Source organism: Cydia amplana, chromosome 1 (assembly GCF_948474715.1).
Source record: "Cydia amplana chromosome 1, ilCydAmpl1.1, whole genome shotgun sequence".
Classification (NCBI taxonomy): Eukaryota; Metazoa; Arthropoda; class Insecta; order Lepidoptera; family Tortricidae; genus Cydia; species Cydia amplana.
Window position 1 is genome coordinate 7,929,015 of NC_086069.1, and position 26,950 is coordinate 7,955,964.

The window sequence follows — 26,950 nt, forward strand, 5'->3', positions numbered from 1 at the left end:
TGTATGGGAGGGTCGGGAGGTTCAACTGTGAGTGTGATTGATATGTGGTAAAAATATGCGACTGTAAAATTTGATAGACCGAAATATCGACTAAACGCCAGTCGCCATGTACTCCGTACCTGCCTCGGCAATCACCAGCAAATTTCGTGAAAAATCACGAACCCTGCCTGTTTTATGATAAATAATGCTTATATTGATATGCTATCGTATATTTTAGGTACAGTCAGCAATACTATTCACTTAAAAGCACCTCCTCATACAAACTTCTATTGCAGGGGCGTCACTTTTCTCTGCTGCTGACGATACGGAGGGTCTTTTGGCGGGTTACCTTACCTAACCTAACCTAAAAAAAAACTATCGTTGCCATATCACAAAAATGTTAGTTTTCTTTTCGTATTCAGAATTTTAAGAAGATTTTTCGTCTTAATAAGATTTTCGAGTTTATTTCTTCGTGTTCTTGTTGATTTTCAAAATAGGCACCATTTAAACGGATCATTTTATGCAAAATGTCCACTATGTCAAGACGATAATTGCCGATTTTATTGCTTGCTCATGTATATTTCGATGTTATAAACATTAGAGTCTTAAACACATTTGTGAGATGTCTTTATTATATAATGACAGCTGTTTCAAGTGTTGCGCTCTATCTTTCTAATAAAATGACAAGAATCTATGTTAATATATGAAACAATTAATAAGAAAAGTACAACCTACATCATAAAATAAGCATGACCTGTTCTAAAAGAATTTTCTAAATTTTCTCCAGTTTTTGAGGTTAAATTACACACGGTAGATACACTGATGACCACTGGTATGGTATCATGATATTATATTATAGATACTTTATTATTTTTAGCGCGGTAAGGTTGATTTTTGCAATTGATTTAGTTAATGTAGGAGGAAGAGAGAGTAAAGGTTCCAAGACGAGTCAAAAGTAATTAAAAACTAATAACTAACTCTTAAGTGATTAATCCATCACGGTTACTAGAACGATGTTGACTTAGAAGGAGCTTACAAAGTTAAGTTATAGATGGTACAAAGTAGTTCATCGGAAAGGGGTATAGAAAGTAGGCACATTGTCGTCAAAACCCCGTAGGACATTGATATTTAACAAACCTTACTCGTAGGTACATACATGTTACCGCAGGCTTCAATTTAAGTCAAAGAGTCAGTTTCTTGTATAAGCCTTATCCCTTTGCAATAAGGTAAAAACCTAAAAAAAGCTGGAGACAATGCTGAGGTAGAGTCGATTCACAATTACTTTCAGAAATGAAGAACAGGAAAAGACGAGAAAATTTCAAGCATTGTAGATACATAGTACATATATTCATGTATTATAAGATTTATAAGTATTTTGAAGTAAAGTTCTTGAGGTAATTTTAAGTATTTGAAACTTAATCAAAGTTTGACTTTTCACCGGCATTGATATTGATATTGATATTGATATTTATTGAAAACAAATTTTACAGCATTACAGCTAACACCAATGCACTGTAAAATTAAGTAGTAAAATTAAGTTAATTTAATTAAGTAGTAAAGCTATTAATAAGCTACCTATGTTAGCATCGCTGTGTTAGTGTTCATTACCGAATTTGATTTGACACTAGATTGTACACTCTTAATTTACTTTATAAATGATTAATTATAATGAATCTAGAGATAAAATTATTATTTATTTCTAGATCCATTTGGTCTAAATAGAACAAGAAATTCTTAGCCTACGTCTTCGTCTCGTCTTAGTGGCATCTTCCTATAGTAATTATACTCGTATAGGTACGTAATTGGATATTTCCCAGCACGCGCGACCGACCGGCACACATACGCGACACGGACTCTCGGTCTCTTTGAACTGCTTGCCCGTAATTTTGCGACACGCCGTTGGTGGTTTTTTTCTGATTAATGTGTTATTACTTAAGTGTGTTGCACTCCAATTCACCAGGAACTACGGAGGTTGGGTACGTTCTATATTCTTGACAAGAGTTAGGCTTGCGAGATTATCATTAACGGTTTACAAGAAAAGTAATTAAATGTCGTAACTCTTAAAATTAGAGCTACCTAAATGAAGTAAAAAACAGGAAGCACAACATTTCTAAGTGTTCTGTTTTATCTTGAGCTTTATCATTATTATCAGTGCAAGACATAGCTGAAACTGTTGCCTAACATTTCTTTTCACACTTTCCCATTAAAAATAGGAGCGTTTCAATCGATGATTGTGTTGTTCGCTTCCGTTCGGTCGTTTTATTCTTTCCGATTCGTTCCACTGGACTTGCGATCTCAGTTTTTGCAAAGTGACTCTAAAGTTAAGTGAGTTGAGCAATTCAATGTACCTCGTTACCAAACAATGGGAAGTATATCATACGATCGACGATTACATTTGCATCTTACATTGTGAGATAGTAGGTAGATTGGAAAAGCGTGATTTGCAGTATCATTTCAATATTCTTTATGCAAAGTCTATCTATTTTCAAAGTCAAATAGACCTTAACTTGCCATCAGTATTTCATTATTTTATTATCTAGCTTACATTAATTATGCACAACATTAGATTTATTGTCTTAGTCGAATTATCTCCTTTTTGCATCAAGGTTTGCCACTTTCAAATTATTGATAAATATGATATGATAGTATCCATGTCGGAACAGACTAATTTGAATATCATCACATTCACACATACGTCGCTGTCAAACGTTAATCTATCCATCAAGCTGCATGGATCAGCATACGCTCGGCAACCTGACCGTTTCCATGAATCATCGCGGACAACGGTTGCTGACGGAGACTTTCAATTTTTATTGAGAGGCTTGTGTCCATCAACTTTCTGCATGCATTTAGCTAACCACATTAAGAGGGTTCTCAGCACTATGCCCACTTTTTTACTGTGTTATAAAGTTTGAATAAGTACCTAAATGAACTATCTTAGAATTAACACGATTTTTGTAATTATTTAAATAAATACAGTTTATGTACTTGTTGTTAATTAAGACGAATTGTGCTTAATTCATGATTGACGTCTATGCCGTATATTATATGGATCTTGAACTTCCCCGTACCCAAGGAACCCTCTGTTTCCGATAGCAACTTGCACTTAACAGTTTTTTGCACGGTTCTTTGTCCGTCGCGATTCAGAGCGCGACCGGTACGGTACCGTTTCTTGCGCCGCCGCCACCGCCGCTGTGCTCAGCCAATGCTCGCCTGCTGATTACCCGATGCCGACTGACCGGAACACTCTAATGAGTTCATTATATGCGACTTTGATATTTTTTTTCTATCAGGATTTTCAATACGTTAATTTCCTTTATGGGGGAAAAGTTTTGCACAGTTGTGACGCGTTCGCTGTACGCGTCACATGGTTCCTTTATCATATTTTAAATATGTATTATACCTCTGACAATCGTTTACAAATAAATAACAAACCATCACTGAATTTCCCGTCTGCTTACTGTATTTTTAGGGCTTGATTGTATATTATAGCCACATATCTGCCACCAGTATATCTGGAGAATCATGTATCTTCAGTCAAAATTTATAAATTCACGTTAATGTAAGCTGTAAATTTACCAGGACATACAGGAATATGTTATTTATTGTTAACTTTATTTTTGCAGGTACGTAACATCGCAGAACTGTTGAATGTTCAACTGACCGGTGGGTATGTATGTAGTTATTTATAGATACCGGGGACATTCTACTCTATACGATCGATGCCACGAGTCACTTTTTCTCACTCTGAATGAAGTTTGATATGCATCATTATAATATTTATAACTGATTTATTTTAGGTAAAAATGCCCGTTGAGTTGGTATTTTGGTATATAATTAATATATTTAGTTTAGTTTATTCTCAATACAATGTTCATAGTTAATGTAAAGAATACAGAAGCAATTACTTATCGTATAGCGATCGTTAGATACAAAACAAATAATTCTATTACAATTTATATCATATTATAGTCTAGGAGTAGTTATATACAATGGTATATAAATCTATCACAAAATATTCAAATAGCAAATCATACAATGTCAAAATTTATAATATAATGAATATATAAATATTTACAATTAAGAATAAAAAATGATAGGAAAAATAATAATAAAACAGGCAGCTGAAGCATAGTAGACATGAGTCACAAGTGAGTACTTGATTTATAGCCACCGGGAAGTCGATTGTACAATTAAATCCAATAATGGAGTTATTGCTCAATAGGAGAATAATGATCCAATAATTCTACCGTTTTATAAAGCCATCACATACGTGGGCGTGGACGTGAAGTATCAGTCTGCCGTATTCGAACTTCAAGATATTCAACAAGAAACGACACGTACTAGATCCATTCTAGATACGTTATAGTTTAGATTTCAACTAGTTCTCTTTTACAGCGCAATTCGGGCAACCAATGTCACATTTACGTTAGATAGAGTTAGATATCTATTAGATGTGAATTGGATCTCTAAGTCATATCTTGTGGAAATCGTTCAAAAGTATCTCCAAAATCGCGAAGATGTCAAATTTGACAGGTCACATCTTAAACATATCGTTATCGTATCTTGGTGATGTCTAAAAGATATCTAATAGATGTCTATTTCAAAATCCGAATTGGGCCCAGTATCAGTCAAGAACCCGAGATGCATTGCTTTAAATGAACTATTCCGGCGCAGCCTCCCGCGATTACAACGTAGTAAATTAGCGTTTGGCGTTTAATTTGCCATTACACAGCAGTGGGTCTTGCCGATGCCGGGAGTCGTAAAATAACGCCTTTATGTCCATGCACCTATCTCGACTTCTAATGTCACGTGATTTATGTTACAAGTTACATATATACATATATACCTACAGTTTCATTTAATGCTCCTCTTATAGGCAACACCCTGTAGAAAGAGGATCGTATTGAGTGCATTCAACTATGCTTTAAAGTTATTGCCTACAAAAAAAAGTCAAATAAGTATGTAGTACATAATAAGCTATTGCGTAGGTCTCTACTGTACATTTCTACCTGTATACATAAACACACTTTATAGTTAGGGACATTAAACAGGTATCCAGGTATCAGTTGTTCCAAATGACGTGTGTAAGAATATCAAACGTGGTAAAGAATTGACCACGTACCAATAGGTAAACTAATCGCTTAATTCGTAGCCCCTTCGCAGTAAATCATTCATTATATTCAATGTCAAAATATATTTATACATATTTATTTCAATTAATTGTCAGCCAACTCTGTTCGACATCATGAGATATAGAATAACAATTATTCAATAACTTTTGTTTTTAAATTTAAACGTTTTTTTCGTTGACTGTACTTCTTACAAATTCGTTTGTTGCATTGTGAATAGTACTTTTAAAATCAAGCCGGTATTAGTGCGAGCGAGACGGACAGAGATTGAAAAGGTGTTCGTATCATAATACTTATCTATACCTCAATCTGAATATGCCTCTTCGAAAAAAAAATGCATTAAAATTATGATATTATGTGTTTATGACTTTTATAGGGAGAGTAATTCTTTACGTAACATCATATACATAAATAATATATGAACTTTCCCAACAATAAATACAATTAACGTATAACGTACACTCAATGAAAGCACTTTTTGCTTCATTTGTTTTCTCTAATCTTGTGAATAGGTACTAAACTTGTGATGGTGTGATTTAGCAGCTCATTTAAAAGTTGTAACATTTATGACTGGTTATTACTAAATTATGGCTTTCTCGAATGCCTTCTAACAGAGTACATATAATATTGTTATGTGTTTACGATAGGGCTAGGTGCATGAAGCCATAAAAGCTAAGAAGTTAGTAACCTAGCGTAAATGTGGCTGATGGTTCAGGATAAGTGCTAGTCTATAAAGTTACGAATACCTATGGCTACAGCATCATAAAATAACAGGCCTGTATATATTCTGACCTTTTAGTTTACGTGCTTACTTTCCAGCATTCACTTAATACTTGTAATTAAATTATTACAACTTGTATCTTAAACGAGACGTAAACAAATTAATCTTTAATGAAGTGAGCAAATGAATGCGACTATTTACTACGAGTTCAATTAATTTCAATTAATAGCTTAATACTGCCAGTGTAATTGAACATTATTCCCGCAAAAAAAAATACGATAAATAGTACATTTACCTATAATTATTATTTTTTTATTCTAATAACTTCAGGTTCCATCGCTTTACAGACATTTTGTTATTATTCTTTCGAGCAAAAAATCTCCCTTGCACTCTAATATTTATCTAATACCTTTAAACGAGCAATTCTTGTTTATTTACTTATATATATATTTCGGGGATCTCGGAAACGGCTCTAAAGATTTCGATGAAATTTGCTATACGGGTATTTTTGGGGGCGAAAAATCGATCTAGCAAGGTCTTATCTCTGGGAAAACGCGCATTTTCGAGTATTTATATGTTTTCCGAGCGAAGCTCGGTCACCCAGATATTGTATATTATTCTAGATACCTTGTCCAGGTTCAATGAACAGTTATTATAATCAGACATTTTCATGGAAATAATATACATGGACTAGTTTTTTATTTTCATGCGATAGGTACTTAGCCGACAAGCGTATTTGATGGGAAAAGTTTTGCGTGCTATAGTATTAGAATGTGCTTAAAATTCCCACAACTTTTGTCGTGGGTCTGTGTAATGTCTGATGCTCTAATGGGTTTATTTGTATCCGGTAATTAATTAATACCAATACTAGAACAGTTTACTATTATTTATTGTAATAAATGATGAGAGCACATCTTACTAGTACAATGTCTATATCCCAAGAGAGGGGGGACCGGAGCAGACAGCGTTTAGTTACCACAACTCTCCCCCAGCCCATTTATAAAAACACTTAACTTACAGCAAACACTTAAGTTACACTAATAATTACTTATAGCTAACATTTGGTTAACATGGCGTTTTACGGTTCTCCCCTCCACATTTACCGAATATGTAACCCCTGGTGTCAGACACTCCTTGATCTCTCCCGCAATCCACTTTTGTTTTTTATCTCTATAATCTCTAACCATGACTTTCATCCCTACATCAAAAGTCACGTTTCGATTTCCCTTACTGAACTCCACTAGTTTTTCATTATTAATTTGCAACCTAGCACTTACTGGCTGTGGTCTAAGTAAAGAAAATCTTGTTCTTAACTCCCGCTGATACATTAGTTTTGAGGGGCTGACACCAGTGGCTCTATTTACACTTGTTCGATAATCCACTAAAAATAAGTTTATTGCGTCTTCCAGTGACTTTCCACCGACTATAATTTTTTTTACATGGCTTTTAAAAGTCTGTACAAAGCGTTCGGCAGCTCCATTCGTTGCCGGGTAATAAGGTGGGGTATAACTTATTTTTATGTTTTTACTTTTACAATAATCTTTAAATTCAGCACTCGTCCATGTTGTCCCATTATCCACCACCAAATGGAGCGGGTAACCATACCGAGCAAATAGTGACTTAAAAACTTTTAGTGTAGTAGTTGCCGTTATATTAGGCATCACATATGCTTCTGGCCACTTTGCAAAACTATCTATCACCACCAAAAACATCTTACCACAGAAAGGTCCAAGAAAATCCGCATGTAAACGTTCCCAAACTGTATGGGCCGGTGGCCAGGGCGTTAGCGGTACCTTTTCGGGGGCCTTTCTGTTTTCTAAACAAATCATGCATGCGTTTGTTATATCTGTGATATCCTTATCTATAGTTTTCCACCAAAAATATGACCTAGCAATTTGTTTCATTCTGTTTATTCCAAAATGGCTTGCATGTAACTCGTTCATTACTAAATTCTGCAGACTTTTTGGAATTATTACTCGTGTGCCCCACAGTAAGCAGCCCTGATCAATAATTATTTCATTTTGTTTTTCATGAAAGGATTTTAATTCTTCATTTAACATTGCTTTATCAGGCCAACCATCAGTACAATATCTCATTACAGTTGATAGAGTAGTACATTTTTTTGGTTTCTTGTTCCACTATTTTCCAATTTACATTTTCAAAATTTGATAATGACAAGAATTTTAACACATTTAATTCACTACTGTCTAATATTGGATGGCTAAAGGTACTATTGTCTGGCGTGGGGTTGCGAGTAGGGATTGCAGAACCGGTACTGTTTAAAAGAACCGGGATTTTCGGTACCGGACAAAAATGGAACCGGGATTTCCCGGTATTTTCGGTACTTTCGGGACTGCCTTCAAAAATCAGTTTTCGCATCAATTTTCAGTAAAAAAAGCGTAAAACGACCACGAATCTTTCTTAAAACAATAAAAAAGTAGCACAGTGAATGTACACACTTCTTTTGTACCATAATATGTGTCTTTAAGTCACACAATCATTAATATAATTTGTTTTTTTTCCTAAACTACATGATATTTTTACTATCTTTATTGATTGGAAAAAACTGAATTGTGGCTCAGTAATATCATCATTTTTTTTTAAATATGTAAGACGTTTTGTGAATAAGGATAAAAAAATTGATAATTTTCGCATGCGTTCAAAATAGGCTGTGGACCATCGAATATATAATAACTATCAATACGACAAATTTAATCAAGAAATTATTCAGCCAGAATTATTAATTCATTTAAAAATTTTAAAATATCATTATCATAATTATGTGAGTTTCTTATACCGTGTTTGAATTTGATTTAAGTAAAAGTAGTATTTTATTAATTACAAAATTGTCTCTATTTTTGCTTCTAGTTAGTATACAAATATGAAATAACTAATTGTTCGTATAAAATTATTTATCGTACAAACATTTATGCCCTTAAAGTATCAAATTACGCAATTTTATATTGTCGGTATTGTCAAAGCCAATGACTTTTTTTAAAATTTATTTTAATGTAGTGATCAGCCGTAAAAGTATTACCATCAGCCTTAGATTGACAAAATATGTATATTTATTTTCTTTATAAAACATGATATTTCATGTTGAGTAACAGAAAGCAGTCAAATTTTGTACCGGAAATTTTAGTCCCGAAAATCCCGGGAGTACCGGGATTTTAACTATGAAATCCCGGTTCTTTGCTTGGCTCTAAATCCCGGGAATTCCCGGTACTTTCGGTACCGGTATTTCCCGGGAGCAAACCCTAGTTGCGAGACAAATAGTCTGCGGGGTTGCAATCTGTTTTTATATGTTGGATAGTGTAGTTAAACCCTGACAAGAATATAGCCCAGTGCTGTAATCTTTTACACGCCATTTTTGGTATACCCTTTTTAGGGCCAAATATAGTAACCAACGCAGCATTGTCGGTTTGTAACTCGAATGTTTGTCCAAACAAATATTCGTAAAATTTAGTTATTCCGAAGATTATAGCATATGCTTCCTTCTCTATGGTTGGGTACTTTATTTGGGTATCTGTCAATTTTTTACTGGCATAGGCTACTGGTTTCACTACACCATCCTCAGATCTCACAGAAAGAACAGCGGCCACCCCACAGTCCGAGGCATCGCAGCTTAAAATTATTGGCAGTTCATTGCTTTAATGAGATAAAGTGACTGTTTTTGTTAAAGCTTCTTTTATTTTTAAAAAAGCGTTATCACATTCAGGGCTCCAACAAAAAATTTCATTCTTAAGACAATTATACAAAGGTTGTAGTATTGTGGCCATGTCTTTTAAAAATCGATTATAATAATTTACCTTTCCTAAAAAGGAACGTAACATTTTCATATTTTCGGGTTGGGGTGCTTTTAATAAGGGCTCAATATTTTCTTTAATTACGCTGATCCCTTCACCTGATACATGATATCCAAATACTGTTAGTTGTTCTTCAAAAAACTTGCACTTTGATATTTTTAATTTCAACTCTGCCTCTGTGAAGCGTTGCAATACAGATTTTAATCTTGAATTTACTTCTTCTATTGTTTTTCCTGCAATGAAAACATTATCTATATAAACCTTCACACCCTCCAGTCCCGACAACAACTGAACAATTAGGCGCTGAAAAGATCCCGGCCCCGTACTGACTCCATAGGGCAGATATAAATACTTATATATGCCCTTTTCAGATCCAGTCGGTGGAAAGTCACTAAACTTGTTGATTTTCACCTTCAGTTGTGCGTAGTAGCAGTAGCAAGCAAGATGGTTGCCATTGCCATGTCTGTATTGTCTGTTTTACCGACAGAGTTGTCACATATGACGTAGTGTCGTTTGACGTTTGCGTTTTGATATTGCTAGAATGTATGTTCTGATTGCTCTGCTTTACCGACCGGTTTCCTTCACATTTACTGTCAACTGCTCCGTGGTGACGTTTTGAATGATGATAACCTCTAATTGCGAGATGTTAAAAATACGTACAGTTTTACGTCGATCCGTAACCTTCTCGTCGCCAGTGTAATGTCTGATGCTCTAATGGGTTTATTTGTATCCGGTAATTAATTAATACCAATACTAGAACAGTTTACTATTATTTATTGTAATAAATGATGAGAGCACATCTTACTAGTACAATGTCTATATCCCAAGAGAGGGGGGACCGGAGCAGACAGCGTTTAGTTACCACAGTCTGGAAATCAGATGATGGTAGCATGACGTAGGAGGAAACGGGGTCATTCGGGTCAAAAATCGTCAAAAATAGATGACGTAATTTATGAACAGCCCCAATTTACTTAATTAATAATATCTGGGAGACCGAGCTTTGCTCGGTAAACATATTCAACTCAACTCAAGAATAAGCGTTTTCCCAGAGATAGGACCTAGCTAGATCGATTTTTTGCCCCCGAAAACCCCCATATACCAAATTTCATCGAAATCGTTAGAGCCGTTTCCGAGATCGCCGAAATATATATACATATAAATAAATAAATAAATATACAAGAATTGCTCGTTTAAAGGTATTAGATAGATAGATAAAATATCTGGGTGACCGAGCTTCGCTCGGAAAACATATAAAAACTCGAAAATGCGCGTTTTCCCAGAGATAAGACCTAGCTAGATCGATTTTTCGCCTCCGAAAACCCCCATATAGAAAATTTAATCGAAATCGTTAGAGCCGTTTCCGAGATCCCCGAAATATATATATAAATAAACAAGAATTGCTCCTTTAAAGGTATTAGATAAAATATTAATTATTTTATTTGCAAACACAAACGAGACTATTTACTCGTACAATACATAATATATAAGGAAAATATAGAAAGATGAAAGTGCCACGAAATGCCTGGCCTCGTCTCAGCATGTTGCTGGCGACTTCCAGCGCTGTTCTTCCGATGAGACAATAGTTAATTAGCACAATGATATACTATATTATATTATATGTGTTATTTTGACTTTATGGTCAAGAAATAAAATAAAGCCAACTGTGTCTTTAGAACATTATATGGTAACGATGATTAAAGTTTCATTAGAATCAGTAGGTACTAATGACAATTTTATCGAGGTTTTGTTTAATGTGTGCAAGCAATCGACAAGGGAAATAGTAAGTTCCAATATTACAATTTAATTCACCGCACTCATTATTAAAATTTTACTTGGATTTACAGTAGTAGACTATTTAAAAACCTTTTTATTTACTTTCTTATTTTTGTTTCATATATTTCATACTCCGTCACTAAAGAAAAAAAATTGTGAATTGCTTGCGCTCACTTGCACAATTAGTACTAATTGGACATAAAGTTGCATTATACAAATCAAACCACGGATATGAGTAAGGTAGGTTCTTCAAAGTTTAGGTACTTCTCTCACTTAATAACATCAGCCAGCCTATTATGGATAGCTTTATCCATCTTTATCCACGTGATAAAATAACTGTCACTGTTTAACACCGTGGGAAAGAAAGTGACGGACACCGTTTTATCACGCTGTCACGTAGACAAGAACGACCATCATATCCGTACAGCATAATACATAAATATGTACTGAAAACTAAAACTTTCATTTGCGGCATAGGCATGCCAGAATTTTTGATCTTTACGAGTAAAACAACAATTAAGCACGAACTTTAAGTGCACAGAACAAGGTTGTTTTTACAAGTTATTTATCGGGTTTAGCGTACGAGCTTGGGAAAGAATTCTGAAATGCATTTAGACACTTCTCACGTCTCTTGGCGTACATACATAATTCGCGAGGCAGTTAAAACGCATATGTTAGCAAATCAACGAGTGACGGATAATTCCCACGTCGGTATAACCACGACGTGTTAATCACGGAGGCATTAGTCTGACCCCGGGCGCCAACGTCTTGTCTCACTTAGTGGCTCGCAGGGAGACCCAGCGGGTCAGAGGTGACTAGGAAAGCCAGGAACTATATAATTCATTACTAAGTATATCGTCATTATTTATTTTTTGGAATGCTATTTTAGGGACCTCAGGAAAAAGTAAAACTATTGAATTGTTTTTGTTTTTGGTAATAAAACTACGCTCAAATTGAACCTACATATCGGATGCCTATAATAAATTAACTATGTGCTTCCTTTGGATGTTTTTAGGTGATAGCATGACATTTAATTACTCGTTAAAGATTTTTAGAGCAATGTTAAGTTTTATCTCGTTGCAAACACATAATTATTTCACATCCGTTAAAAATAAATCAGAAGTTATGTGTCAGGAAGTGAACCAAATACATTAGCTTAAAAACGGACTTGATTAGCGATCAGCTACAGAGCCGTGGCTGGTTAATCATCTTCGTTACTTTCAAACACGAGCTCGCTGGTGCAAATAATAAATCTTATACCGTTTGTTATCGTGATCAAAATATTTCTCCGACGCCAAGGAGCAGCTACGATAGCTGATTGTCAGCGGAAGCCATTGATAAAATATCACCTAATTAAACTGGACATGAGCGAGCTGCCTTTCTATTAAATTATTAGTTTTGACACTCGACAAGAACCTGTCACTTTTTATGCCTCACAGACGTCAGAACAAGCATTTAAATTAATTAAAGCCGTTTAAATAAACAGTCCTATTAATTAAACTTGTAATAGAGGTTCAATGGAATAAAGTCGATGGTACATCATCTCGTAGACCGGATTTACGATCAATGCGAATTACGAATAACGTTAAAACGATTTCCTCAAACCAGACAGAATTGCTTATTGAGAAGAACTGCTCAGACAGACTTATTTTATATTATCATGTTTGTATGTATTATATTTATATTATTATATTTGTAGGGATTATACTGCCCTCCTAAGCCGAATAGCGCTATCTCAAAAACAAATGATTTTGAAAATGGAATTCTCAGTAATAGAAACTAAAGTATAAGAGATAGCGCTCTTTGGCTTAGCAGGGCAGTATATTCTATTTAAACAACTTCCAATAAAATACGAAGATATCGTAAGACATTTTTGATGACGTTTAATTTAGGAAATCAATGAAATATACGTCAGTTACAAAATATATTTCCATTTGGACATACTTACATATTTACATGTTGTATTTTCCTAATAACTCCAAATCATCTATTTTATTTATGCAGCATACTACGGGCAGCTATGTCATAATCATAATTCTTTAGTTGTCAGAATACATTGTCATTTCTTAAGTCTATAATCAAGTGTTTAATACCCTTCACTAAAACATATCTCCATGTGGCTTAAAATTGGATGCTCTTCACCTTATAGAAAGACTTGAATGCAAAAGCGTATTATACATCAGATTTGTAACTGGCTGTCAGCCAACAGTTCACGGGGTTGGTTATTGATTGATTATTTATTATACATGTAGGTATATATATATGTATATGGACGAGGGAAACGTTGCCATTTTCTATTATGCCTAAGTACGTACCTAAGGTAGGTACGCAGCGTTTTTCATGGATGAGGTTTATTGTAAGTAATTACATTTTGACTAACGTTACCTAAAATAAATAGTTATAATAATAATAATAATAAACCCAGGCTTTTTCAGTTCCCTATCACTGTCCTTACACAAGTATGTCTCACTTTCATTTCAATGTTATTTCTTCATGGCAATAACACTTTAACTCATGAGTGATTTGAGAATGGCTGGTCTCGTCCTTCGCCGGGTCACTACCATTAACGCTATTATCCATTAACCTTTGGCTTTTTTGCTTTTAAAGTGCTTGGAATTGAATCTATTACTTTTCATTGTATGATGGAACATTATTAATGTAAAAGTTCTTGTTTTGTTTGCAGCTGCGTTATTATGAAAAATACAAATACAGTTACAAATGCGGTTATGTCATTAATTTTTAGAGTAAAGTTGTTCTTAAGTATAAATAAGGGTAAAATTATAAGTTTGCCTTAATAGTAACATAAGAAGAAAGAAAGGAGTTTAAGTTGGATTATAATTCGATTCTATCTACTTTGTATTGTTTGGTACGAGCGTACGAGTAGTCTTTGTTTCGGAGTCCATTCTTTGTTAATGAATTGAATTATGACTAAGTATTTGATGTTAGTCAGGATATTGAATATTAACGTTACTGGTGTCTAATCTGACACGTATGTATTGGCAATGTTATATATAATATAATTATAGACAAAGTATGCTCTCAATTGAATATTGACATTGATTGATATGCTTATTGTATCTCCAATATTTTTTGTGGGCATAGATCTTTACCAATTTAGAAATATCATCTATTTTTCTACTATTGAGAATAAAATTGTTACTGAAATGAAGTTAAGCGACTCCTTTTTTATTCTAAGACATATGTATAACTCAACATTTTTTCTTAGTTGTATGTACCTGCATCAACAAGGCAAACATATCGATTGGGACCCATTACCTGGCCCATGCGGACATTATTTTGTCGAAAAAGCGATATTATTGTGAGACACGTAGTCCATTACCTTCATATTGCGAAAGCTTTCTAACAACAATCATGTAAGAGAATCGATGGAAAAGGCGTACAGGGCACAGCAACAAAATTTTCGTGTTTTATAATAAAGCTCGTTTGGTAGACTCGTACCAGACGTTTGGTCACGGGGTTAATGGCCTCGGAACGTGCCTATGAGGGATCTTATAAATAAAGTAAACACTGTCGAATGTTAATCTGCATTGATATTCTGCGGCTAAATATTTTTTCCAAGTATAAAATTGTTAAAGAATAATTAATGTTTCATGGTCGGTGGTTTATTTATGAAAATACAAAATATTTAGCTCTATAAATAAATAAGACAAAATTATAAAACGTAAAGCACCGCGTCACGTTAAGTTCTTGTGCAGCATAAATTTTCTCATAAACATTTTCTAGCTGGAAAAGCGTGTCATAGCGCTATTCGTTCTCATTTAAAATGGTTTACATTTTCTTCTCCGCGTTTTGTGAATATCTAGTTTCTTTTTGAGGAATTTTACCGCGCAAGAGTGCTCAGCGTTCCTACTTATCAAAGGATTTTATTCTTTTACGAGCAAACATTTTTTTTTAAAGCAAAACTTTAATGTCAAGCGGATTTAGTTTACATTAGACTTCCTACTTTTCAAAAGGGAATAAAATATTGAATCAAAAAGTGAGACGTGGTTGTGAATGTTGTGATTTATTTTATTTGTATAAAACCATGTAATATGAACATTCTAGAAGCGAACAAAGAGCGGTTGAAAGAGTGAAGCCGTTTCGGTTAGCACCCTTCTCCTCCGTAGAGTAAAGGCAGGCTTTGTCTTCCGAAGGTAAAACATGATACCTATACTGGAAAAGGAATTTTAACCTTTAACTGCTAACCGTTGAAAGCAGGTGCTAAACAGGGAAGCATTCTCATATTCATTTTATAGCATAGGTACGTTAGTACTGGTTTGTTTTATATTTTACTTACTAATAAAGTAAGGCGGATCTCTTCCTGGTGCAGTACAAATGAACAAAAATGTAAATCTTAACAAATATATTAAATGCAATCAAAACTTTTAGAAATTTTGTACGCTGATTGCGAATATTTAGTTTAAAAAGTGGATTTTAAATAAATAAAAAATATGTTTTTACCAGATTTGCTATGTCATCTGTATAAGGTGTAGGTGCGAGTATATGTTTGCAAAGTTTCAAAATGATACGGCTAACATCAAATTGTGAAAAGTAATTTTAATAATGTCTATTATCCTGGGAGGAAAATGGAGAGTACGTTTGTATAGAGAAGCGGTCGTCCACCCTCCTCTGAAGAAACTTCAGTTTGTCGCCACTGTGGTCTTAGTTCTTTCAGATCAGTTCTAATCTTCTGGGGCACATTCTATGCCAGTGGGTATAAATTAGATCCATTTTTTTTATATAAAGTGAATAATAACTGAAATATTTATACATTTTTATACCTACAATGAAAAAGGTACCTACATATATTTTTTATACTTGTAAGACATATATATATATTTCCTATCCTATATTTTTTTGTTAATGTCCTAAACCATACGGAATACCTATCTAATCTAATTATAAGTTTCATATAGACCTATAAGTACTCTACTTGGTAACGATCTTGAACCTACGTGTCATGAGGAGAAAGTTTAATTTAACCGCAGGATGTACAAAAACATAGTTTATCTAAAATAGGAACAAGCCAATTTCAAAACGTAATAATTTATTACTGTCACGAGAGGTCGACAAGTAGATAGAATACGACAACGTGCTCGCGTATGAAAAAGCGTACAGACAATGCTATTCTTAGGTTTCTAATATATTTAGAGCCTTACAAGCGGGAGTGGTACTGTTAGTTCAGTACAACGAGGTTACTGTAGCATTATTGTATGATTATTTGAAATGGAAATGCCCGTGAAAGAACATAGGACGCCGCGTAATTCGAGCCCGGCCGGACAGAGAATGTGTAATTTCATCCAATTCGTTTTTTAACTATTTGAGCGTGCAGCTATTCGAATCTCGCTCACAATCGAAAGGTGAGACTGTGAAGAGATTGGTCAATTATAAAATTACTACGTACTTACTCTCGTTCACGACTCGGATTTCTACATTTCCGCAGACGCCCGTTGAGAAATTTAACGTTGAAAATAACACGTAGCTAGTCGTCGGGTGACGTGAAATAATGCAGCTTTCACGTGCGCTGACGTATTTAGAAATAAAAGTAAAATTATATTCAACATCTACTCGTTAGCAGGTATCAGCGCTTAGTCAAGTAGGTTTGCAGCTCTCGCTTCGTTACTGCATTTTATTTAAAGAATTCTCTCCAATGCAAAGTTTCTACTTTCACAAATGCAACGAAACCTTGTCAAAATATCAAAGAAAATTATTAACCTGATTTAATTGCATGCGTCCAATCATAAGAAAATTTATGGCTATATTCAACTGCTGTACACGGTTTCAACTAACTAGGTAACTGTCGAGAGATGATTACATTGAATACGTGCATACCAGTGTCATCTACCTGCATATTACAGTGCAATAAGACGCTAATCACTCGAAGCTGGATTCACACTTGACTGGTTTTTGCATAAGTTGATAATGAAACGTTGCGTTTCGAGCACGAGCGTCGCGGGCGCCCATGCGAGCGACATACAAGTCATACGACGCCGTTCGACGCTCGGCGCGCTGCTCCCTCAGCTGGAACGCTCATCATTTCCGGATATGCCTTGGCGATACTATTAAATTAAAGCTAAGATTGCATGGTTGCTTTACAAGACAATACTACTCTAAAAAATAAATCAAAAGCTGCTGTAATGAATGCCTAATAGGCAATATGGAACTGTACCTATTCGTCAAATTTTATCAGGCTTTTGCAATTTTGCATAATTTACTCTCTAGTAACATATGTTAAGGGGCCCACTGATTAACAGTCCGCCGGACGGTATCGGCCTGCCAGTTAGAACAAAAATTTGACAGTTCCGAACTTGACGATCTTGGACACGGCGCGGATAGTCCGCCGGTTCCTCTCTCTGCAGCCCTGACCACCGGCAGCTTGGGCCTTGCCCCGCTGCTGGCGGCACCCTAGGTTAGGTTTTTCTATAATATGTTTATAAGTATTTTGTATTGTTTTTGTAAGTGTTTTTGTATTTTATTTTTATATCCATATATAACTTAAGATGATAAATAAATAAAGAGAATAATAATAACTGCGCCAGTTCTCGAGAATGGTCGTGCCACGCTCTATTGGGATCGATCTATCATCACTGACAGGACTATTGTAGCCAATAAGCCTGACATTGTGATAATTGATCGATCGCAACGCCGGGCCGTGCTCGTTGACATCACCATCCCCCATGATGAAAATCTCGTGAAAGCCGAGAAGGACCAAGTCCAGTAAGTACCTAGACTTGGCTCACGAGATAACCGCCATGTGGGATGTTGATTCGACGATCATTGTCCCGATAGTTGTTTCAGCGAACGGTCTAATAGCGAAGAGTCTCGACCAACATCTTGAGAGACTCTCGCTAGGTGGTTGGGTCAAGGGCCAGATGCAGAAGGCGGTGATCTTGGACACGGCGCGGATAGTCCGCCGGTTCCTCTCTCTGCGGCCCTGACCACCGGTAGCTTGGGCCTTGCCCCGCTGCTGGCGGCACCCTAGGTTAGGTTTTTTTATAATATGTGTATAATATTTTTATATTGTTTTTGTAAGTGTTTTTATATTTTAATTTTATATCCATATTGTAATAAAACCTAACTTAAGACGAAAAATGAATAAAGAGATAATAATAGTAATTCAGCCTTTATACGTCCCACTGCTGGGCACAGGCCTTTCTTTCCTTCACCGAAAAGCTAGTGGTAAATATCAAATGATATTTCGTACATAAGTTCCGAAAAACTCATTGGTACGAGCCAGGATTTGAACCCGCGACCTCCGGATTGAAAGTCGGGCGTCATATCTACTCGGCCACCACCGCTCTATTATAATATTATGTTATAAAAATAAAAGGATAAAATTTAATATCGTTGAGTTTCTGTAAAACGGAACTCAATAGCAATAGAGTTTGACTCTACTTATCGACCGAATTTGGTGATTTGACTCGTGTCAAATCGTTATAGTCGCGTCCAATTGTGAAGGAATGTTAATTTTAAAATATAAATCATCACCAATAGAATCGCTTAAGTATATGGGTCAATCAACCATTTCTTGTTGTTATTCTGTCCCATCAGCGAGGAGACAATAGTAGCATAGATTGTTAGAAGAACTGCTGTACCATGTTCTACTAACATGCTCAGTCCCATTATGGAAAGGTCTTATAACTACCATAAAATGCAAGTTTGGTTCATTTAAATACGAAAAACCTAGAATTTTAAGTGACCCAGGCGGCGTAGCACGGTCGCGTTTTTATCCCTTATCACCATGCCTGTCACGTTCTAACAAGTCTGTAAGTGCGAAAGTGACGGGCATAGTGATAGTCGATAAAAATGGAACCGTTAACCGTGCTGAGCCCGCAGGAGACCGTAACCATAGCAACGTGTGACACGAAAAAGTTGATTAACCCATATGGCCTTTGCAGATTAAGTCGAGAATCGTAAAAAAATGTTTTTAATTTGCATTTTCACAACCCTATAATCAATTTCTGACATGTGTCATTCTACCCTTCCCGTTTGAAAAATACTATAGTGTAGTAAGTAGTTCTTCTTTTGTTTCTACTCAGGGCGGGGCGGTTACTGCTCTCTGTAGTTACAATACTGTATGTATATGAACTGTTTCTAGTCTGATAGATGCTCACAATACCCACGCGTTGCTGGGTCTATAGACACGTTTTTGTGTTCTTGTCGTTTGTATCCTGTGATAGCCGAGAAACAAGACGCAATCTGATAACGCAGATGGTGTAAATCTTACGTATGCGTGTTTGTACCAGTCCTTATCGGTACGACAATTCCAAACCTCCTAGATAGGTTATCTGCTAGAGCTTTTACTTATACCTAAGTGGGTAAATCAATACGGCGCCCTGGGCGTTATCTGACCATGAGGCTTACAAATTAACTATGCAAATCGAGTTTTCTTATTAATGACTAACGTGGAAAGGTTTAAACGATTTTATTAGGGTTCTGATTTAAATATGTAAAAACCGAACACTTATATTTTTTAAACAATGGTTTATATTACTAACATTTTCAAAAAAATATGTAGGTATAACATATCTCTCAAAGTCTTGGCAAATGTTACATTCGAGTTGTACAAAAAAATACGACATCTATATACTTCCGGGTCAGTATCATAATCATAAAACTTGTAGCCTACCTCGTCTTAGTATAATTATATAGTTAGGTTAGGTTAGACATTTAATGTGTAAAAAGTAGTTTTATCAAAAAACCGACCTAGAAACTTTAAGAGCGAGCTAACTCAAAATTGAAAGTGTTTAATATTGCATTATTACACGTTTTAATCAAGGACAAATTTCTTGAAAATATAAACACGGAAACTAAGTACATATATTATATTTTAAAGGGCAGACTGAACAAAATATTACGACATTAAAGTTAGATGGATAGAAAAATGAAAACGTCTCATTTTCATTTATTTTGGTAATTATGTATGGTAAATATCCCAGCTTTACGCCCCTTTATAAATGATACCTAAGTTTATTAGGTTTATTTGAATATTAAATTGAATGACTTTGAGCTTTGAGCATAAACGCAACGCTATCTTGGTCGACATACATTTTTGTTTTGAGTGTATGAAGGTGGGATTTATAAATGTGAGGTGCCCGCCCACAAAGATAGACGATTTTCAATTAATTAGTTATCCGGGTTGTAAATATTATTGGTAACTAAGCGTTTTAGAAAGTAGATCAAACTTTTATGCAGTAAATCGTAAATGAACGTTACAAATGTTAGTGACGTCACAATATGGTCGTCGAGAAAGTGCAAATCGTTTGTCCAGCTAATGCATTGCCTTTCATTTGCAAACGAAGTTTTCTCCTGTCGTCGCATATGATAGAGTTACGCGGGCTTTCATTACTGTGGGTATCATTACCGCGGTCTCATTACTGCCAGCATTTTTAGAGCAAAACCGCAGTCCGCAGAGGCGTAAAACCATTACTCGAGCAACCGCTTGTGATATCGAACACCTAGTCGGCGGCGCACACGCCTAACTAGCGACACTATCGCTGCTATGATCTCGTAACTTACATCCATGTCAATACCGTCCAATCCTAAATATATCTCCTTACTTCAAACTACACGAGTACCTACATGTACTCGAAGAAAAGTATGGTAATTTGACTAATAAGCCCTGAGCTTTCCAACCATTGTTTTTCATAATTATCATTAAGCATGCATATTGCTAGTTCAAAGAGAATGTCAACGTTTTATGGAAAAACAAACCTTCATAATCACAACATCGTTCCCTTTTAAAACAGAGGATTTTATTATTATCTTCCGGCCAGCCTTTCCCTGTCTTATGACAGCTGTTTATTTTTGTAAGTAGCTGAGCCCGGTCTGCGTTGTTTCTTTTAGTTGCGTGTGGCGCATGCACCATATATGTATATTACTATTAAGCAATTTGCTCTCACACGCTTTCTTCTCGTAGCTAATTATAGGAGCAGAGACGTACGGTTTGTTTACAAGATTTATAATTAGAGTTCGTGTTAGCTGGATTGTAATCATCGTCGAAAGATAGCTGCACTTTGGTGGAATAGCCCGACCTATCAACAAACTCTGTTTTCAATCCAATTCTGTTATCATTTCCGTGGTCGGGTGATTGGCACAGACGTGCGGGAATGGCACGGCTTAGGATGGTTTCGCACTAGAGATTGCGAGTTACGAGAGTAATTGGCAAGCGTCAATTTTTTCATTAATGTTATTAAAATAAATATATTACAGCCGTGGACGTAAAGTACGTATTATAATTCAAAAGCTATGAATCTAGTGCTGTTTTAAGTTCGGAATCGTCATATCGACGATCTTTTTTGGGATATAAAAATCAATGTCACAATTTTATGCCAACTAGTTGAAAGCTTCACTAGAGAAACCGCTTGTCTGCTTATAATTACGACGGCAGCTATGCATTAGGGTTGGGATGGGATATGGGATGCAGACGCAAGTTGCTGCTCGTAGTGTATAGGAGATCTAATCTACGGCAGTCCGCGTCGCACGCGCCGGCCCGCGGCTGCGCCTTCGGCCCCCATTACGGCTTCAATCTCGCAGATAACTCGCACGTCGAAGTGTGCTCTTACGCGACGCTTAGTTGTAATCAGGGAACTAGATAGTGGACTAGTGGAATGATAAAATGCATAGGCATTTCTAAATTGATGGCTATTTTTAAATTGTTTTCAGGGAGGTTTTATCTTCTAACTTGACTGGGTAATTTTTGTGCAAACTTGGCGTTCCAACAGATGAAAAATATATACTCGTACCTACTTATTTAAAATAGTATACCTTACTTAATATTTACCTACTATTAGCTAATGTCGAAAAAACAAAAGTAAGTCTGATGTAATTGCTAGCAAGTAGACTGTAGTTAAACCTATTTTCGTATGTCTGTAGACATTCAGTTACTGTTCCACGATTTCGATGTAAGTTTATGTGAAAAGTTGGAAATAGCAGGCTTAATGCTCTCGGGTACGATAATGTAGACAGTTTCCGCACCGGTGCGGTATTGTATTGATTCTCTCGTCTGCGTGGAAACGCGATCTGGAACAATAGCTACCTACTCTACTCCCTTGCTGTCACACATGTCAATGTGACAATTGTAACATTTAGGGCAAATATCACTGGCCAACTTCTATTAACTGGACACCTTATACCAGAGGTTCCCAAACTTTTTTTCTCGAAGACCACTTTCAAAGTTTTACTGCTTTCGATATACTGTCGGCTGCTACATTTCTAATATATATATTTCCAAAGCTTTTCACCCAACTCCATTTTTTTTAACGCCAACGTGGACCCCCGTCTGGTCTCCCATGGACCGCTAGGGGTCCATCTGGACCATTTTGGGAACCTCAACCTTATACTTTTTTCACTCCACCAGCCTAGGCCGAAAAATTCATACAAAACAGATGTCATACCTATAGGTACTAAAGAAAGTGACTTACACGCGGCTTACACGGCTAACGCCCTAGACTAGGCTACCCGGCCACGGCGGTACCCATCCGAATCTATCGAGTACCTATATGCAACGAGCAGTACGTGCTTGGTCCTCCTATACGAATCCCTTACGGAATTAGGTACGATGTACCGAGACAGCAAGAGCTCTAAATACAACTTACATCTAATAATATAACTAATTAAACAATAAACAACCTGAAACAATGGGTTTTAAAACTTTAATATATTGTTACGTAAAAAGAAAAAAAAATAGGTAATTCCTAATACCGTTTTAGTAATTGAACGAGCAAACATTAGAACGTTAGCAAGTTAAGCAACTACCCTGAATGGCTCTAATCGTACCTCAGCACAAGTGCTTCCACTTATAAAACCGCACATTTGCGCTTCGGAACGTTATCTCGCCATCTTGCAGCGCCGCATTACCAACACAATTTGCAGGGAAATTTATAAACGCGGCGCAATCAAGGAATGGGCTGGCTTGCAGTGCAATAATTCCCTAGTCCGTGATAAAAGGGATCTGGTATATCCGTATCTGTTGTCAAGTAACCGTAATGTTATTATCTATTAATTAGAACCGTAGGTGTTTAAAATAGAGAACATGTGGTGGTATTGGTACCTATAGTCAGACCTGTCTATTTAAAAAGGAATGAATCGCCTAACATAGGTATAGGTATTATTTTAAACAAAAAAGTAATAATTTTCATTCTGTACATACCTAGTATATAAGTGTTGAATTTAATGAGAATAAATTTAGTGGGGTTTCAATCAAACACGTCTGATGCAATTTATGACTACCTACTCGTATTTCTATTCCAACATTGCGAAGGAATTGCGAATTGATTTTACTAGTTTTTTAAACACATTGGGTGCTCGATCGCTTCCATGTAGATTTTCAACATAAAACTTTCCCGTTCAAATGATTTTTATTTTTATGGCTTTTTACTATCGAGCTATTGATTTGTGGTTTCGTGCATGGACAGGGGGGCTTCTGACTCGCCAACTTGTCTCTGATATGAATCAAGCTATAACAGACTCTTTGTCAAGAGTAATAAAGACCCCAAAGATATATTTGTCGGCATACAACGGAAGTGCCCTTCCCATATCTGCATACCGTCATTACTTAATGATGTCCACGCGTGTCCAGTTACAGGGGAAATACAGCACGCCAGATGAGGGGTTGGGTAATATTAATAATAGGCCAGGACAGGGGTTTTTAACCCATCTAATTTGATTTTAAAATATTGTTTATATTGTTTAAACCTACATAGAAGCTGTAATAATTAAAAGATAATATATTTACCTAAATGAGGATACCTTTTCAATGTGTCGCTTTCCTAAGCCGAAATAAACATGTTCCCAAAAGCAAATGCTATACCTATGTTATTGGTCAGATAACGTAAGCTTAACCATAATACTAAGTGTAAGGCCTGAGTGGACGCTCGAAGCGGAGCGTTCGGCGCACATGCACGCCGCACGCCGCGCCCCGCTGCACGCCCAACTCGAGCGTCCACTCAGGCCTTAGACTAAACCGTTGTTTTCACGTTTCCAGAGTGCCTAACGCGCCCAAGAGCTGCATCGCGGAGATCTTCAGCTCGGACGCCGTGGACAGCAGCCCGGTGAGGAACGGCAACGTGCGCCCGCGCGCCGTGCGCGACACGCCCACCCGCCCGCGCGACACTCACTCCAGACTATTCGGACAGGTGATTTTTTAGTTATAATCGATTGGTAGAACGTAGATGTATGTAACATATATGTTCATCAATGCATGTTGGGGATGCGGAAAAACTTACATGCACTGGTTCTGCGTTTTCCTCCTTATAGAGTCTCCAGTCTCCACTGATTCGGCGGCACTTTATTTTGTTGTATGTATACTTAATTATAGGGATCCCTTTGGTTTCATTTTCTTCAACACACAATATATCGAATCGAGTTTTATTTTACATGTATTGATGTGACATGTGACATTTTTTTCTCTTTTTATTATCGCCTTGCCGTCTATATTGAAAACCCGACAAGGAGGTCAGAATTCATAGGTTAAGTATTTAATACGTGGCGCAAACATTCCCCCGGCCTTGAAAGGAATAGCTTTCAAAAAGTTATTTAAAATAAATCATTTACTACATAATAGCATCCTTATTGCTCAGAGAAAACTAAATTGACATAAACATATGAAGCCTCCATAACTTGAGAGAGATAACTAAATACTAATAGAAATATGAAATTATATTATTGAGAAGGCAAAGGACATAATTTGACCAAAGGTCTTTTAAGTGTGCCTGATTTTGTTTTAACCAAAGCAACTCTGGCAATACCGTCCTTGCCTGGAAAGAGTTGAGTTATAAGACCTAACGGCCAATGTAGAGGCATAACATTATCTTGAAGGATGACTACAACAGTTCCTTCCTTAATAGGCTGAGAAGGAGTATTCCATTTTTGTCTGGTTTGCAACGTGTGCAAATACTCATCGCGCCACCTCTTCCAAAATGATTGCGTTAAGCGATCTAATAATTGATATCTTTGCAAAAGATGATCAGATGTTACCTCCGCAACAGACGCAGCTGGAAGATATTTCAATGGAGTAACATTAAGAAAATGAGCTGGCGTCAATGCGGAAGGTTCAGCTGGATCAGAGCTTAACACGGATAGCGGTCTAGAATTTAATAAAGCCTCAATTTCACATAGAATTGTCATTAATTCCTGAAATGACAAGATTTGTTTACCTATCGTACGAAACAAATGTGATTTGACGCATTTAACGTTACTTTCCCAACATCCTCCAAAATGTGGAGCACTGGGGGGAATAAATCGCCAAATTATTTTATTGGCTGATAGTTCAGTTTCCCAAGCGTCTCGATACTCATTCGCAAGGAAATTATGAAGTTCTTGCAAATATGTATTGGCTCCCTGGAAGTTGGTTCCGTTATCGCTGTACATATATTTTACAGGACCACGTCTGGATAAAAACCGCTTAAATGCTGACATAAAGCTTGCTGTACTTAAGTCAGTTGCAAGTTCTAAATGAATTGCTCGCGTTGTGAGACATGTGAATAAGCACAAATAAACCTTTTGACTCTTCACGCCTCTTCGTCGAACAGGTGTACAATACAACGGACCAGCGTAATCACAGCCAGTATGTATAAAGGCTTTCTCAACTTGATTTACCCTGCACGCTGGTAAATCTGCCATCATTGGGGAGTTAGCCTTTGGCTTGGTCCGGAAGCAGTAATTGCATAAATGAATGCGATGACGAATAATACATCGAGCTGCTATGATCCAGAATCGATGTCGTATAATAGATATAAGAGTTTCAGGTCCTGCATGTAAATGGTGTCGATGATAATAATCGACCAGTAGGTTAATGATGTGATCACGACGTGGCAATAACAAAGGATGTTTATAATCGTAATCTTCATCAGAATTACTGAGACGTCCTCCGACGCGAAGGATTCCATCTTGAATAAATGGCTTCAGGCTTGCTAAAGCCTTTGTAAACCCTTTTTTCAGGGTCATATCTAAAATATGTTGACTGAAATAAACTCTTTGTAGAGCTCGTACGATTTCTAATTCGGCTGCTGTTAAGTCATCAGCATTAATAGGGCCTTTAGGTAATCGTTTTATAAATTTTAAGATATAGGCAACTGTGCGTACATATTTAACCCATGACGAGAACCGTTTAGACAAATCATAAATTAAGTTGTCGTTCGAATTGTCACAAGTCACTAAAGAAACCGTTTTTTCTTCAGGAACGTTGACTTCGTCTGGTATAAACGCCTGAATCGGCCATTCGTTTTTCGGGAGTTTCATCCATGGAGGGCCTGATAGCCATAGAGGATGGATCACCAGTTGAGCTGGAGTTAAGCCTCTAGACAGGCAGTCGCTTGGATTTTCTGTTCCCTTAATATGATAAAAATGATCGCTTGATAAGTTATCTTGGATCTTGGTAATTCGATTGGCCACAAAAGTTTGCCATCGATGAGGCGACGAATGAATCCAACAAAGTGTCACTGTTGAATCGGAGAAGGCCAACACAGAGTCGATTGGGTATCTGGTTGAGTAGGTATCAACCACCCTTTTTATAAGTTGTGACAATAGCAATGCTGCGC

General features: G+C 36.3%; 1 protein-coding gene across 3 annotated transcripts in view; it reads left to right on the forward strand.

Moving 5' to 3' along the window:
• The window catches only part of LOC134647441 (microtubule-associated protein Jupiter), a 160,586-nt gene that overhangs the window by 123,720 nt on the left and 9,916 nt on the right, over positions 1 to 26,950 (forward strand). For all 3 annotated transcript variants that reach the window (XM_063501796.1, XM_063501791.1, XM_063501803.1), the window contains exon 2: positions 24,397 to 24,547. In XM_063501796.1, the coding sequence (XP_063357866.1) occupies positions 24,397 to 24,547 (151 nt within the window). The remainder of the gene's footprint in view (positions 1 to 24,396; positions 24,548 to 26,950) is intronic.